The sequence below is a fragment of the Dendrobates tinctorius genome, unplaced genomic scaffold (genome assembly GCF_039654945.1).
Source record: "Dendrobates tinctorius isolate UK_male_01 unplaced genomic scaffold, ASM3965494v1 ptg000322l, whole genome shotgun sequence".
In the NCBI taxonomy this organism is placed as follows: Eukaryota; Metazoa; Chordata; class Amphibia; order Anura; family Dendrobatidae; genus Dendrobates; species Dendrobates tinctorius.
In genome coordinates, this window is record NW_027361989.1 from 2007749 (window position 1) to 2025126 (window position 17378).

At 41.0% G+C, this 17378-nt stretch overlaps 1 protein-coding gene across 1 annotated transcript; it reads left to right on the top strand.

Moving 5' to 3' along the window:
* Positions 1-1057: 1057 nt before the first annotated feature.
* On the top strand, positions 1058-16793 carry LOC141074062 (uncharacterized). Its single transcript, XM_073561578.1, has 6 exons — positions 1058-1075; positions 1129-1308; positions 1391-1514; positions 1598-1695; positions 1894-1984; positions 15225-16793. Exons 1-6 carry the CDS (start codon positions 1058-1060, stop codon positions 16664-16666), a joined length of 1953 nt encoding a protein of 650 aa, XP_073417679.1. The 3' UTR covers positions 16667-16793.
* Positions 16794-17378: the final 585 nt, after the last annotated feature.

Here is a 17378-nt window from a genome sequence, read left to right on the forward strand (position 1 = left end):
GCCATGTTTGCTTTTCACAGCAGCAAGTGGTTTTGTTGCAGCCTCATCTGTTCCGTCCCTGCGGTGTACATCTATGTTCTGGGGCACAAAAAGATTAATTTCTTTTTAATAGATGTTCAACATGTTAAAAATTATAAAATGTGTCTTCTGCTTTTTGCATATTTTTTTCTTCTTACAAGAATTGTTGGAGCCAATTTTTCTTTAGAAACATTTTAATATCGGCTTTTTCTGGAGTTTTTCTTGTAATATAGGAAAGCCTAAGGCCAGAAATAAACCCCATAAATCACTGTACATGGAGACTTTGGGATCAGATCATTTCTGTCCGTTGTGATTGTGGAAACTAAAAATCTTTTCTAAAAGCCTCAAACTTCTGTGTGTGACTCAGAGCTGAGATCTAACGTGATAGAAGATTCCAGTGCGGGGAAGACGGGAAACCTTCATATAGACGGCCGGTAGGGATGGAGGCAGTGACCGACTCTGGCCAAATCTGTCTCTAGAGCCGCAGTAGAAGATGAAGATGTCGTCCTCATCATGAAGGAGTTATTTCTCCTGTCGCGTGTAATGAATCTCTCCTGCAGTATTGCTAATGCCGATTCCAGTGTCGGTAATGAGACGAGAATTAGCGTTATGGAAGATGAGTCTATGAGGAACGTGTTCAGCTGCCGACTCCGAGAAGGAAACTGCTTGTTGTCTGTGGCCTAAATATATATGTTTTATTAGTAGATGTCAGGGAAGAAAACTAAACCCTGTAAGATAATAAATCTCCTCATATGTTTCCCTTATTATCTCCAGTAATTGTATTATTACACAGGATTCTTATGATGTTACATCGGATCATCTTCTTCTCATTCAGGTCTCTACAATATCGGATCCTCTCAGTGAAGATCTTCTACAGAAGAGAATTTTCCTGATTTACCCATCAAGGATGGATATGGACAGAGACAAGATGGCGGAGAGGATGTTACACCTCACCCTAGAGATCCTCTTCCGTCTCACTGGAGAGGTGAGAGATTCTGATGACGTCACATTACATCATTCTTATCTATGGGAATAACAGATGGACAGAACTGGAGAGGTGAGGACTCTGGAAATGTCTGTAGTGAGATTAATGTGTCTCTCCATTACCAGGATTACACAGTGGTGAAGAAGACCTCTAGTGATCGCTGTCAGGACCCTGTGTCTGAGGGATGGGGAAGACCCCTGAGCCCAATCACAGGGCCTCCTCCTCACCCCCTGATCCATGAGGACATCAATGACCAAAAGATCCTAGAACTCACCTACAAGATGATTGAGCTGCTGACTGGAGAGGTGACACTGCTGGGAATGCTGGGACATTATACAGTAACACTATGAAGGGATCGGGGGATGACGGTATCATTGTATGTGTCAGGTTCCTATAAGGTGTCAGGATGTCGCTGTCTATTTCTCCATGGAGGAGTGGGAGTATTTAGAAGGACACAGAGATCTGTACAAGAACGTCATAATGGAGGTTCCCCAGCCCCTCACATCACCAGGTAATAGACAGGACTAAATACACACAGCCTATAATTATCTGTATGTAGAGAATGAATTCAGTCCCTGTATGTGTTTCCTCCAGATCTATCCAGTAAGAGGACAACACCACAGAGATGTCCCCGTCCTCTTCTTCCACAGGACTGTAACCAAGAAGATCCCAATGTTCCTCAGGATCATCAGGTAGATGGAGAGAAGGTGTCAGGAGATCTCCCCTGTGATGTGTAGACGGCTGTGAAGGTCTTGTGCTCAGTCTTGTTTTATCCACCAGTATTATATGTTTTATACTTGTGTAATGAGAACGGTGGAGATGGCAGGATTAGAGCTGATCATAGATGGGACTTCTCCATCTGTCGGTGACTTTTACAGTATTTGTTTCAGGGTGAAGATCTGACCCATATTAATACTACAGAGACATATGTGAGGGGTGATGAGTGGTGTAAAGAGGAGATTCCTACATATGACTACCCAGGTGAGTAGTAACCACTGAATGCAGAGAAGTCACAGATTCTTCTCAGTCACCGGCTGTGGCTGCTTTATCGGTGGTGTAGTCCGGCCGTATTACCATGGTCACCATTTTGCCTCAAGACCACAACATTCTCCTCCACCCAAAACTGTTCAAATGACTTTGGGCATTGAAAGCCCTTTTCTATAGAACTTACAACCTGGAGGATCCACCTACCTCCTGGGATTAGTGTGAGGGTGATCCCTTAAAGCAAGATCTATATGATTGCTCGTACCTGACCCAATATAGGCCGAGTGCGCGCTTAAAGAGTCGCACAGAGTTAGATGTCTACTCCTCTCTCAGCAAAGGCTTGCACACAACTGAAGTTTATTCTCAAGACAGAGAGACAGGAAATGGGTGTCACACAATCTTCTGAGTAGCCAGTGTCAGTCTATGATAGGTCCATTCACCTTCACTTCCATATATGGTATCCAGTATCTCAGCTTCTGCATTCCAAGGATTCCTTCCAGGGTGTTGTCTGAAGACACAGACGCCATCTTGGTACACCATATCTGAACTGACTTATATAAGGTTTAATAATTGATTTCAGTAGCCATTCTCTCCTTCACATTAGGAGACGCTGACCGTTACCTGCCCAGATCTGTAACTATAAAGCCAAATGACAGCGTACGTAGAATGTGCTGACAAGATAGAAAATCACTTGTAGAAAAATATGCGCTTTATGTGGTGCTCTGATTATATATTCATCTGTATTACATCCAGCAAAATGTCACTGGCGATGGCGGCGCCTGCGCAGTAGTATCTATAAGTAAGAGATAGAGGCTACTGCGCAGGCGCCACTGGTGTCGTTTTGCTGGATGTAATTTTTTTCTAAGCCTCACAATAGCCACAATATTATAGGCATTATGAACAATAATATAAATGCTATTATATGCATTATGTAATAATGGGGGCAAGTCAGTGAGGGATCAGTGACCTGTCATAAGCCAATACAGATGAATATGTAATCAGAGCACCACATAAAGCCACGCCCACAGCCCTGCCCACATGCCGCCCACAGCCCTGCCCCAGAGTACGAGAATCTCATTAACTGAAAACTACAAATACAGATTAAACAACAACCACAAGACGGATTTCATCACCAGGTATCATTGTAATCAGTATAACGGCGCCGACCTGACAGTGTCTGTAGGTTACTGAGCACAATCCTGCTGACAGGTTCCCTTTAAGACATCTCAGCTCTGCACTATTATACACAGTTCTCTATAAATGTGTAATATTTCTTCTTGAAACTCATCTGACAGAAAATATTGGACCTTACGATAGTTTAGATTGTGACGTCACCGAGCCCCATACTCTAATTACCCAGAGAGGTTTCACCACTTGCTGCTCATTTATTACTGATGGAGACTGTGGAGTTTGATCATTTCAGTAGATGTTATTGTCTATAGTCACAGTGTTTGATTACAGTAGTGTCCAAAATCCTCTGATTTAACCTCTTCCTGCAGCCAGTTGTGTTCTTAATCAGGCCCCATTATTAATATCTGACGTGTGTCACTTTATGTGGTGATAAATTATTCACAGAGGATAATAGCAAACAAATGGATCTTACAAATTATTTTCCAGCTTCGCACTATACCCTACATACGGTTGTACACTACTGTCTGGGCACATGGCAGTGTTCAGAAGGGAAGGAGCGCCATTTAGCTATTTGAATGCAGATCTAGCTGGAATAGTTTGCAGACACAATGTATTGGGAGCACTGTTCATGGTCACCTGGCAGCTCAAAAGATGTCCACCATGACCATGCTTGGCTCTATCTTCTCTGCTTTCCATATCCCAAGGATTGCCTTGCTCATCGTCCTTCAATACCCTTACATGGATCTGGACTTACACTGGGACCCCTAGGCTTGGACCATGGTGTTACCTGCTATTCTGTGGTGTTAGATGGCAAGAAGAATAGTCAGGTAGCTGGGTCAGAACCAGAAGAACAGAATACAGAATCAGAAGACACAAGAGTAGTCAGTAAACGGGCCACGGTCACAGCAGGAAGCAAATACACAAGCCGCAAGCTGAGCACAGAGGACTGAACCAGAGGAGAACAGCGCTGTATCTGGCAGATTCCGGCCATGTGCTTTGCGCTTTAGTAGGGTGTGGTACTTTCCAATTGGCTGAAGTAGGGAGCAGATTACTCCAGCTGGACAGCAGGAACAGATCCCAGATGAGATTGGACACATCATATGCAGAAACCCTAATATGACTAAATGACAGAAAACCAGAATAGTCGAAATCCCCATAAAGTGATTCCATGTAATTAATTAATTCACTGAGGGTTATAATCTATACACACGTGGTCAAAATTGTTGGTACCCCTCTGTTAATGACAGAAAAATCCACAGTGGTCACAGAAATAGCTTGAATCTGACAAAAGTAATGCAAAAGTAATAATAAATAAAAAATCTATGAAAATGAGCAAATGAAAGTCAGACATTGCTTTTCAATCAAGCTTCCACAGAATGTGCAAATCTTGGTGTGTCCACTACTTTGCATCACAGGTGTCTACAATCCTGGAATCAGTGAGTGGCCTGTATAGAGGTTACAGATACTCACTGTGCTGTGTGGTGACATGGTGTGTATCACACTCAACATGGACCAGAGGAAGCGAAGGAAAGAGATGTCTCAGGAGATTAGAAAGAAAGTTATAGACAAACATGTTACAGGTAAAAGTTATAAGACCATCTCCAAGCAGCTTCATGTTCTTGTGACTAAAGTTGCACATATTATTCAGAAATTTAATATCCATGGGACTGTAGCCAACCTCCCTGGACATGACCATATGAGGAAAATTGATGACAAATCAAAGAGATGGATAATATGAATGGTAACAAAAGTGCCCAGAAAAACTTCTAAACAGATTATAGGTGAAGTTTAAGCTCAAGGAACATCGGTGTCAGATCGCACCATCCGTCGTTGTATGATCCCAAGTGGACTTCATGGGAGACGACCAAGGAGGACACCATTGTTGAAAAAAAATCATAAAAAAACATACTGGAATTTGCCAAACTACATGTTGACAAGCTACAAAGCTTCACATAATGTCCTATGGACAGATGAGACAAAAATGGAACTTTCTGGCAAGGCACATCAGCTCTATGTTCTCAGATGGAAAAATGAAGCATATCACAAAATCAACACTGTTCCTACTGTTATGTTTTGGGGCTGCTTTGCTGCATCTGGCACAGGGGGTCTAGAATCTGTGTAGGGTACAATGAAATCTCAAGACTATCAAGGGATTCTACTAGAGAGAAATTTCCTGCCCAATGTCAGAAAGCTTGGTCTCAGTCGCAGGTCATGGGTCTTGCACCAGGATAATGACACACAATACACAGCTAAAAACATGCAAGAATGGCTAAGAGGAAAACATTGGAATATTCTGAAGTGGCCTTCTATGAGCCCTGACCTAAATCCTATTGAGCATCTTTGGAAAGAGCTGAAACATGCCATCTGGAAAAGGCAACTTTCAAACACGAGACAACTGGAGCAGTTTGCTCTTGAGGAGTGGGCCAAAATACCTGTCGAGAGGTGCAGAAGTCTCATAGACAGTTACAGAAATCGTTTGATTGCAGTAAGTGCCTCAAAAGCTTGTGCAACAAAATATTTTAGTTAAGGGAACCATCATTTCTGTCCAGGTCTATTTCATGAGTTTTACTTTAAATTCTGTGGAAGCATGGCTGAAAAGCAATGTCTGACTTTCATTTGCTAATTTTCATAGATTTTTGATTTATTACTACTTTTGTCAGATTAAAGTTATTTCTGTGACCTTTGTGGGTTATCCTGTCATTAAATGAGGGGTACCAACAATTTTGACCACGTGTGTAGGAGCAGTGAATATTTTGACTCCACAGCAACTTTCCGGAAACTAACACACAGTGGATGTTGGAGAGTGAAAATTACACATTTGCCATTATATTCCCCAGCACATAGTGCCCAGATTGTGCTCCAGGAGACACCGCAAATTAAGTGGGTTCTTCTCACTATAATATTGCTAAATACAGGGATCCTAAATGTTGTTTGCGCACACTGCAAGACTCTGAAGTGAGAGCGGATTTTGCTGGATTGGTTTATCAAAACCCTGGAGCTTTAAAACCCTGGAGCTTTTCAACCGGCTTTTAGCCACTGATAGTGTGCGAACCTCTGTTTTTCCATTGACAGATGATGGACCTGAGTGGGGACTTGTTTTTTGTGAGATGAGAATTGGTATTATTTTCACCTGCATAACATTGATTGGTTTCTTTTTATTCGATATTTGGGAGGCAGAATGAACCAACAGTTGAACACCACACACTACTGGTTCATCCAACAAGGTTTTCTATTAGACTGTAAAGTCTCATTGTCTTGGTAACATAGTAACATAACATAACATAGTTTTGAAGGCTGAAGGAAGACCTTATGTCCATCTAGTTCAGCCTATTTTTAGTGCAGCTGTTCTGCATTGTTGATCCTGGGGAAGGCAAAAAACCCACAGAGTAGAAGCCAATTTTCTCCATAGGGAAAAAAATTCCTTCCCCTAAGCTGGGTCAACCATCTACCTATAATATTCTGTTATTTGTAACCTTCTATACTGTTACTCACAAGAAAAGCCTCCATTCCTTTCTTAAATTCATTCAGTGAGTTGGCCATCACCACTTCCTCAGGAAGAGTATTCCAGAGCCTCACTGCTCTTACCATGAAGAACCCTCTTCTATGCTGGTGCAGAAATTGTCTTTCCTCCAAACGAAGAGAATGCCCCCTTGTTCTTGTCACAGTCCTTGGTACAAACAGTTCATTGGAGAGATCGCTGTATTGCCCTCTGATATACTTGTACATATATATTAAGTCTCCCCTAAGTCTTCTCTTTTCTAGAGTAAATAGACCTAATTTTGATAACCTTTCTGGGTATAGTAGTGAACCAACTCCATTTATCATTTTAGTAGCCCACCTTTGAACCCTTTCAAGTTCAGTAATGTCTTTCTTGAGCACCGGCGTCCAAAATTGCACACAATCCTCCAAGTGTGGTCTGACGAGTGATTTGTACAGAGGGAGAATTATGTTTTCATCTCGTGTCCCCAGACCTCTTCTGATGCATCCCATGACCCTATTTGCTTTGGTGGCAGCTGCCTGACACTGGGCACTCCAGTTTAGCTTCTTATTGACTAAGATGCCTAAGTCTTTTTCCATGTCTGATTTCCCCAGCAGTTTCCCATTTAGTAAGTAATTGTAGCATCTGTTTCTCCTTCCCATGTGCATAACCTTACACTTATCTGTGTTAAACCTCATTTGCCATTTTTCAGCCCAATTCTCCAATTTACTCAAATCTGTCTGTAGTTGCAAACTGTCCTCCTTTGTGTTAACTACCTTACATAGTTTTGTATCATCTGCAAATACTGATATTTTACTGTGTAAGCCATCCACTAGATCATTAATAAATATATTAAATAGTGGGGGGCCCAATACAGACCCCTGTGGTACCCCACTAGTAACCCTGGCCCAATCTGAGGATGCCCCATTAATAATCACTCTTTGTCTTCTATCACTAAGCCAGCTACCTACCCATCTACACACATTCTCCCCTAGCCCAAGCTTTCTCATCTTACTGACCAATCTTTTATGTGGGACAGTCTCACATGCTGTAGAGAAGTCGAGATAAATGACATCCAATGATTCTCCTGGGTCCATTTGAGAGCTTACATCCTCATAGAAGCTGATCAGGTTAGTCTGACAGGAGCGATCCTTCATAAATCCATGTTGATATGGAGTTAAACATTTATTAACATTGAGATATTCCATAATGGTATCCCTTAGAAACCCTTCAAAAATTTTATGCACAACAGATGTTAAGCTTACCGGCCTATAGTTTCCAGGTTCCCTTTTACACCCCTTTTTGAATATTGGTACCACATTTGCTTGCCGCCAATCAAAAGGAACAGACCCTGTTTCTATAGAGCCTTTAAATATAAGGAATAGAGGCCTGTCTATCACATTACTTAACTCCCTTAATACCCGAGGGTGAATGCCATCAGGGCCTGGTGATTTGTCCATTTTCATCTTACTAAGGCGGTTCTGCACTTCTTCCTGGGTTAGGCAGGTAATACTTAATGGGGAGTTTACATTATCACTCTGCATTTTCCCTGGCAAATCCTTTTCCTGTGTGAACACTGTTGAGAAAAAAGTATTTAAAACATTTGCTTTTCCCACATGGCTCTCTATGATTTCACCCTCATTGTTCTTTAAAGGGCCGACACCTTCAATTTTAATCCTTTTACTGTTTATATAATTAAAGAATAGTTTGGGGTTTGTTTTACTTTCCTTAGCAATGAGTCTCTCAGTTTCCACTTTTGCTAAATGTATTTGTTTTTTACACATTTTATTTTTTTCTCTATAACTTTTTAATGCTTCTTCATTGCCTTCTTGTTTTAGCTTCTTAAATGCCTTGTTCTTGTTCTTTATTGCCCTTTTTACATCCTTATTTATCCACATTGGTGTTCTCCTGTTCCTAGCCCTTTTATTTCTGTACGGTATGGCTAGCTCGCAGTGGGTGTGTAAAACTGATTTAAATATTTCCCATTTATTTTCTGTGCTCCTATTTTTGAGGACATTGTCCCAATCAATTCGGGGAAGGTCCTCTCTAAGCTGATCAAACTTTGCTTTCCTGAAATTCAGCGTTTTTGTAACCCCCTTCCAGGGCAATTTACTGAGGGACAAGTGGAATTGTGTTATATTGTGGTCACTGTTCCCTCGGTGCCATCGACTCGGACTTCTGTTATTCTATCTGGCCTGTGGCTTAACATTAAGTCCAGAAGGGCCGTCCCTCTAGTTGGGCCCGGCACAAGTGGTGACAGAGAATTATCCTTGGTCACTGACAGAAATTGGTTTCCTTTCTGAGATCCGCAGGTTTCAGTTTCCCAGTCTATGTCGGGGTAGTTGAAGTCCCCCATAATAATCACCTCATTGGGATTTGCTGCTTTGTCTATTTGTTTCAATAATACATTCTCAGTGGTTTCTGTTATATTTGGTGGCTTATAACAAACCCCTATGAGGATTTTATTACTTTTCCCTCCTTGTATCTCCACCCATAGAGACTTCACCTCTTCATTTCCCTCTTGTATATCTTCTCTTAGTGTGGGCTTTAAAGTGGACTTTATATATAGACAGACTCCACCCCCTTTCCTTTTTTTACGATCCCTCCTAAACAAATCATATCCTTGCAAGTTAGCCGCCCAGTCATAGCTGTCGTCTAACCATGTCTCAGTTATTCCTACTATGTTGTATTTTTGCTCATACATTACCAACTCCAGATCTTCACTCTTATTGGTCAGGCTTCTTGCGTTGGTCAGCATGCAGGAAAGAAGTTTTGCTTCCTTTTTCTTAGCTTCCTTCTGAGTACCCTGTCTTGGGTCCTCTTTACCACATCTAGTATCCTTGATTAGTTTGTCCTTCTGCTGCATGTTCTTGTCGGCTGTTTTTCCTCCCATCCCCTCTTCTAGTTTAAAGCCTTCTGTGCTGCTGAATGTCTCATGGTCCCTACAAGACCAGGTCCAGTCTTTCTGGCCAAACTTCCCTTTTATGATCCACACCAGTAAATGTGCAGTGAGGCCAAGTGTGAATTTCTGTCCAATAACAGCAGAGTTTCCCTTTATCCTGACTTTCCAATTTGTATTAAAACCAACTAACTTCCAGGAGGATTGTGATAATCTCCAGGACAAACATTCCACCTGTGCCATGATAGATCTCTAAGCTGTGCGTGGCTGAGGGCTGTAATATACATTTATTCCCGCCTGCAGGAGATGTGTTGGCTCCAGCCCTGGTGTCATGGAGTCACTCCACGTCATACATTACATTGTTTCTGATCCTAAGGAATTCAGATTACTGCACAATCTCTCCTGAAATGGGGGCAATATTATTTTCTCTAATCTTCTGCTCAGGATCCATAGTAGCTCCAATGATCCACCATAAATGAGGGCAACTCTGGTTTACTGTTGTGTAATCTGTATTTGTAGTTTTCAGTTAATGAGATTCTCGTGCTCTGGGGCGGGGCTGTGGGTGGGGCTGTGGGCGGGGCTTTATGTGGTGCTCTGATTACATATTCATCCGTATCGGCTTATGACAGGTCGCTGACCCCTCACTGACCTGCCCCCATTATTACATAATGCATATAATAGCATTGATATTATTGTTGATAATGCCTATAATATTGTGGCTATTGTGAGGCTTAGAAAGAAATTACATCCAGCAAAATGACACCGGCGATGGTAGCGCCTGCGTAGTATCATCTATAAGTAAGAGACAGAGGCTACTGCGCAGGCGCCGCCATCACCGGTGACATTGTGCTGGATGTAATTTTTTTCTAAGCCTCACAATAGCCACAATATTATAGGCATTATCAACAATAATATCAGCACTATTATATGCATTATGTAATAATGGGGGCAGGTCAGTGAGGGGTCAGCGACCTGTCATAAGCCAATACAGAGGAATATGTAATCAGAGCACCACATAAGTCTCATTGCCAGTTACAGGAATCGTTTGATTGCAGTGATTGCCTCAAAAGGTTGTGCAACAAAACATTAACCCTTTTGCGCCAGAGCCTGTTTTTGCATTTGTGACCAATTTTTTAAATTCTGACCAGTGTCACTTTATGAGGTCATAACTCTAAAAAGCTTCAACGAGTTCTGGTGATTCTGAGAATGTTTTCTCGTGACATATTGTACTTTATAACAGTGGTAAAATTTGTTTGATATGACTTGCGTTTATTTGTCAAAAAAAAGGAAAATTGGCAAAAATTTTGCAATTTTCAAAATTTTAATTTTTATGCCCTTAAATCAGAGAGTCATATCACACCAAATGGTTAATAAATAACATTTCCCACATGTCTACTTTACATCAGCACAATTTTGGAAACAATTTTTTTTTTTTGTTAGGAAGTTATAAGGGTTAAAAGTTGACCAGCGATTTCTCATTTTTACAACAAAATTTATAAAACCATTTTTTTAGGGACCACCTCAAATTTGAAGTGAGTTTGGGGGGTCAATATGACAGAAAATACACACGTGACACCATTCTAAATACTGCACCCCTCAAGGTGCTCAAAACCACATTCAAGAAGTTTATTAACCCTTCAGGTGCTTCACAGGAATGAATGGAATGTGGAAGGAAAAAATAAACATTTACTTTCACACAAATTTTCCTTTACACCTAATTTTTTTACTTTCGCAAGGGTAACAGGAGAAAATGGACGATACATTTTGTTTTGCAATTTCTGCTGAGCATGCCGATACCCCATATGTGGGAGAAATCTACTGTTTGGGCACACAGCAGGGCTCGGAAGGGAAGGCAAAATATGCTGCAATAATTAGCGGTTGCCATTTTCATGATCCAGGCTGGGGTTTGTTTGTTGTTATTCTCTCCCCAGGCTGGTCTTGCAGGGGTTAACTTTCTCTGCCTCGTTTTGGGATCTGTTTGGCTATTTCAGTCCACTGCTGCCTGCAGGCAGCGTCAGTTATACTTCCTGCCCCTGGTTTGAGCAACTGACCCCGTTACACCCTGATTTGTCCTCTGGCCATTTACTCAGTTCCCGTACCTTCTCATTCGTACTACCCCGCTTATCTTGGTGTTGTCTCCTCGTGCTGTGACCTTGATATTTGATCCGGCTTGTCCTCTGACTTGTTTTACTGTCTCACGTCTCTGGTATCTCTACCCCCGACTGGCTCCGACTTCTCTGGCTTGTATTTGACCACGTGTATTGCTGTTTACTCTGGTACTGCGTTTCCTGTCCATTCCTGACCTAGCTTGTCTGACCACCCTCACGTCACCTAGTGGCATCTGTGCTGCCACATGGTGCTGATACACTATGAGTGCAACCTTGCTTCCCTCACCATCACCCCCTGGTGGAAGATGCACGCTATTGTGCTGCAGCAGCATTACAGCCATGTCCCATTTGGAGAGTCCCTGATGTGCCTAAACAGTGGAAACCCCCAACAAGTGACACCGTTTTGGAAACTAGACCCTTAAGGAGCTTATCTAGATGTGTATTGAGCATCTTGAACCCACAGGTGCTTTACAGAAGTTTATAGCGTAGAGCCGTGGAAATAAAAAAAATAAAAAAAATTTCTAAATCTTTTTAGCTCCATATTTTGCATTTTTATAAGGGCCACAGGAGAAATTGCTCCATACAATTTGTTGTGCAATTTCTCCTGAACACGTAGATACCCCATATGTGGGAGAATACTACTGTTTGGGCGCATGGCAGAGCTTGGAAGGGAAGGAGCGCCATATTGGAGAGCAGATTTTGCTGGAATTGTTTGTGGGTGACATGTCACATTGTCAGAGCCCCTGAGGTGCCAGAACAGCATAAGCCCCAAAAGTGACTGCATTTTACCAAATACTTCCCTGAATGAATTCTTCTCGTGGTGCAGTGAGCATACTGACACCACAGCTGTTCCATAGAAAATTATACCATTGGGCAATGAATAAGAAATAATTACATTTTTACCACTAAAATGTTATTTTAACCCCAGATTTTACATTGGAAAATAGGTAGATAGGTAAATGGTCACTACACCCATAGATGAATTCACAGAGGGGTGTCATTTCCAATTCCCAGAGGGGTGTCATTTCCATAATGGGGTCACTTCAGGGAGGATTCTGCTTTTATGGCACTTTGGAGAGCCGCTAAGTGCCAGAGCAATAGAATCTCCCTGAAGTGACCCCATTTTTGTAATGACACCCCTCTGGGAATTCATCTGTGGATATAGTCACCATTTTCACTACATGGATGATTTCTAGAAACTCGTAGTAGAAGTTTTAGAGCAAAAATTGCAAAAATGTCATTGTAGTGCCCAATATATTGTGCCCAGCTTGTGTCTCTGGAGACCTCCCCCCACCTACCCCCGGAAATTGTTAAGTCAGCTCTACTCAAATGTGTCTGTCACCAAATAAACCAAATGCTTGAATGTCAAAACAGTTCAAAAACGTGGTTCTGTGTGGAAGATTGTAAAGCCGTCATGGAGGCATAAGGCTGGCAGTGATGGGCATTGTGGGTAATAATAGCGGGTATCATGCCTCATTCCTCTCTAGGAACATAAACGACATCTTCTCTGGGGGTTCTTTCTTGTTTCAGTTACTGGGATGAGTGCAATAAAATGTCGCTCAGTGAGTCTTCTGACATCTTCAGATTATAAAGGATTGGCGGGGACAACATTGTCAGAAACAAGATTTTCAGTGACCTTTTCCTGATAATCAAGGAAAGTATCTGCATTTCCGGCTTTTTTGTATAACACAAAAGAATTATATGTGGCCACCTGAAACAAATACATGACTAACTTTTTATACCAGCTATATGATTTTCTTGATACCTGGTATGGCTGTAGAACCTGATCTGCAAGGTCCACAACCCATATATTTGTTGTAGTCACTGAGAGACACAGGTTTTGGAGTAGTGGATCCCTGTTGGTCTGCAGTGGCCCTTGTGGCATCTGTGTGGATCGAGCTCAGGATAAATATATCTTTTTTATCCTTATACTTAAGGACAAGCAGCTCTCCACTGCGTAAAGCCCCTGACTGCCCCTTTCGGAAATTTTCTTTGACCAATGATTGTGGAAACCCCTGACGGTTTTTGCAAATGGTCCCACAAGCCCCTATGTTATGTTCAACCAGACTTTTAAATAGGGGTATGCTGGTGTAGTAGTTGTCAACATATAGATTGTAGCCTTTTTGTAAAAAAAAGGCTCAAAACCATTTTTCCAGATGTCCCCAGATAAGTAGGGCCTCCTGGTGGGTTTAGTTGGCTATCTTTCCCTCATAAATGTGAAAAGCTGATGTGTATCCGGTTGAACTCTCGCACATTTTATAGAGCTTTATTCCGAACCTTGCCCTCTTAGAAGGAACAAATTGCTTGAGGTCCAGTCTTCCTCTGAATTTTACAAGGGACTCATCAATGGAAATGTTTTCTGTTGGGGTGTAGAGCTTTAAGAACTTTTCTGTCAAGTCTTCGATGATGTGTCTGATTTTGAATAGTCTGTCATGTTCTGGGACATTTCTGGGCAGGCATTGACTATTGTCATTATAATGCCAAAATCTCATGAGCATTTCATAATGGGTCCTAGGAAGAATGGCAGAAAACATAGTGGTGGCTTGAACAGGGCGGCTGGACCAATAGGACAGAATGGTCATTTTTTTTTAACAAGTTCCATAGCGAATGTAAGTCCTAAAATTTTTTTCAATTTTAGGACATTAGTTGGTGTCCATAAATTTGACCTAGCATAATAGGATCGTGGATTCTGGCTGATGAATTGGGACATATATAAATTTGTAGGACAATATGCTCTAGCAAGCTATCTGTCAGAAGCAAATTAAAAAAATTAATTGGTCCAAATTTTTCCACCTCCACATTTATACCAGGAATGGCATTAAAACTAGGGATGAATGGAGTAGCCGAATCCGAAGCCTCCCATCTGGGAAATGCTGCATCAAGAGGCAAAGCCCCTTGGACATTGGTGTGCGGCAATTCACGAGCACTAGGGACAGCGCTAGTACTGGGCATTGTTCCCTGAGTTGGAGACATTTCTCCAGAAGCGCTATTTGTCCTTCTTGTTGTACTGGTCCTTGTGTGTGAGGATGGACCAGAATCACTGCTCATTTCTGAGCTATCTCTGTCGCTGCTACTAAAGCCCTCGAAATCCACATCGCCATCTGACACTGCACTTTCTTCACTGTCAGAACATAAAAGTGCATAAGCCTCCTCTGCACTATAATACTGACCGGCCATTTTATTCGTTTTTATTTTTTTTCCCTGGAAACAGAAAACTGATGTGACCAAATTATTGGGGAGACAATTGAGAAAAGCCTAATTCTTTAGCCTAACCCTAACTTTAGGATAAACCCTAACTATAGCATTAACTCTAACCTGACTTATCTGTTTTTCCATTGACAAATGATGGACCTGAGTGGGGACTTGTTTTTTGTGAGATGAAAATTGGTATTATTTTCGCCTACATAACATTGATTGGTTGATTGAATGAACCAACAGTTGAACACCGCACACTACTGGTTCATCCAACAAGGTTTTCTATTAGACTGTGAACTGTCATTGTCTTGGTAAATAATTAAAGTTTTTTACATAGCTTGCCATTTTTATGGACAGTTTAAGTAGAAGTGTTCAAAAATATAAAACTCAAGGATATTTTATTAATAAAAATTATTTTTATCTTAGCAGATGACTGTACCAAGAGATCAGAGGGACAGCTGACATCTTCAATTTTTAAATCTGATGATCTTGAGGTCCTACAAGATACAACTGAAGTGATTACTATTACTCCTGATATACCATCATCCATTCACAGCAAAGATCTGTCATCTGATCCTATGAAACAGGTCCCATCTTCTGATTCATTACTGACTACTAAGGAAAATCAAAGTCACAAAAGAGGCATTAACAAACAAACTGCTCATTTAGCAAAGAAGCCATTTTCATGTTCAGAATGTGGGAAATGTTTTGCACATAAATCACTTCTTGTTACTCACCATAGAATTCACACAGGGGAGAAGCCTTTTTCATGTTCAAAATGTGGGAAATGTTTTAACCAGAAAGTGAGTCTTGATGAACACCATAGAGTTCACACAGGGGAGAAGCCTTTTTCCTGTTCAAAATGTGGGAAATGTTTTGCACGTAAAACACAGCTTGTTACTCACCATAGAACGCACACAGGGGAGAAGCCTTTTTCATGTTCAGAATGTGGGAAATGTTTTAGCCAAAAATCAGATTTGGTTAAGCACCAGAGAACTCACACAGGGGAGAAGCCTTTTTACTGTTCAGAATGTGGGAAATGTTTTAACAATAAAACAGATTGTGCTAAGCACCAGAGAATCCACACAGGGGAGAAGCCTTTTTCATGTTTAGAATGTGGGAAATGTTTTACACAGAAATCAAATTTTGTTACTCATCAGAGAACTCACACAGGGGAGAAGCCTTTTTCATGTTCAGAATGTGGGAAATGTTTTAGGCATAAATCAGATTGTGTTAAGCACCAGAGAACTCACACAGGGGAGAAGCCTTTTTCATGTTCAAAATGTGGGAAATGTTTTAACCAGAAAGTGAGTCTTGATGAACACCATAGAGTTCACACAGGGGAGAAACCTTTTTCATGTTCAGAATGTGGGAAATGTTTTGTACATAAATCAAATTTTGTTACTCACCATAGAACGCACACAGGGGAGAAGCCTTTTTCATGTTCAGAATGTGGGAAATGTTTTAGCCAAAAATCAGATTTGGTTAAGCACCAGAGAATCCACACAGGGGAGAAGCCTTTTTACTGTTCAGAATGTGGGAAATGTTTTAACAATAAATCAGATTGTGTTAAACACCAGAGAATCCACACAGGGGAGAAGCCTTTTTCATGTTTAGAATGTGGGAAATGTTTTACACAGAAATCACATTTTGTTACCCATCAGAGAATTCACACAGGGGAGAAGCCTTTTTCATGTTCAGAATGTGGGAAATGTTTTAGGCATAAATCAGATTGTGTTAAGCACCAGAAAACTCACACAGGGGAGAAGCCTTTTTTCTGTTCAGAATGTGGGAAATATTTTAACCAGAAAGTGCTTCTTGATCGCCATCAGAGCAGTCACACAGAGAAGACATTTTCATTTTCTTAATGTTGGACAAATTTTACTTGGAAATCAGCTGTTAATAAACATCAGAGATGTCACATAGGTGAGAAGCCTTTTTTATGTTCATAATGTTGGAATAGTTTTAACCAAAATTAAATCTTTTTAAATGGGTTGCCTCTTGTCATTCCTCATGTTTGCTGACAGAAGGATAAAACTAAAACCTTATTACTTCCAAATGTAAATCTATACCCATAATTCACCCCCTGAAGGTTAGTCGGAAAGTGACTAATAGAAAAAACATATACCCCACAGTTCAGTATATAGGGTGAGGTGATGTATACACACTCACTCTCCATGCCTCTCATTTCTACGGGTTTCATCTTCCTCACCAAAGACGACTCATCAAGCGACTATTTAATATTGACCTATATTCAAGCGAGACTAGACAAAAAAAAAACTAAAATCATGAATCATGTTATTCTAAACAGTCAGAAATCTAGCCACATAGTAGCAGATCCCAAACTTAAAATATATACTTCGGAAGCTTATAAGCCACTCCAGTGTCAGGAATAGATAGTATGAATTTGAATTTACCAAATGGCTGCAATGAAACAATTTAAACATTTAAAGGGGTCTGAATACTTTCCGTACCCACTGTATCAGTAAAAATAACTCATCTTTATTAGGTAAAGTATAAAAGAATTGCTCCATTTTCTGATACCCGTCGCGTCTCCATTTTTCATGATCTCGGGTTGGG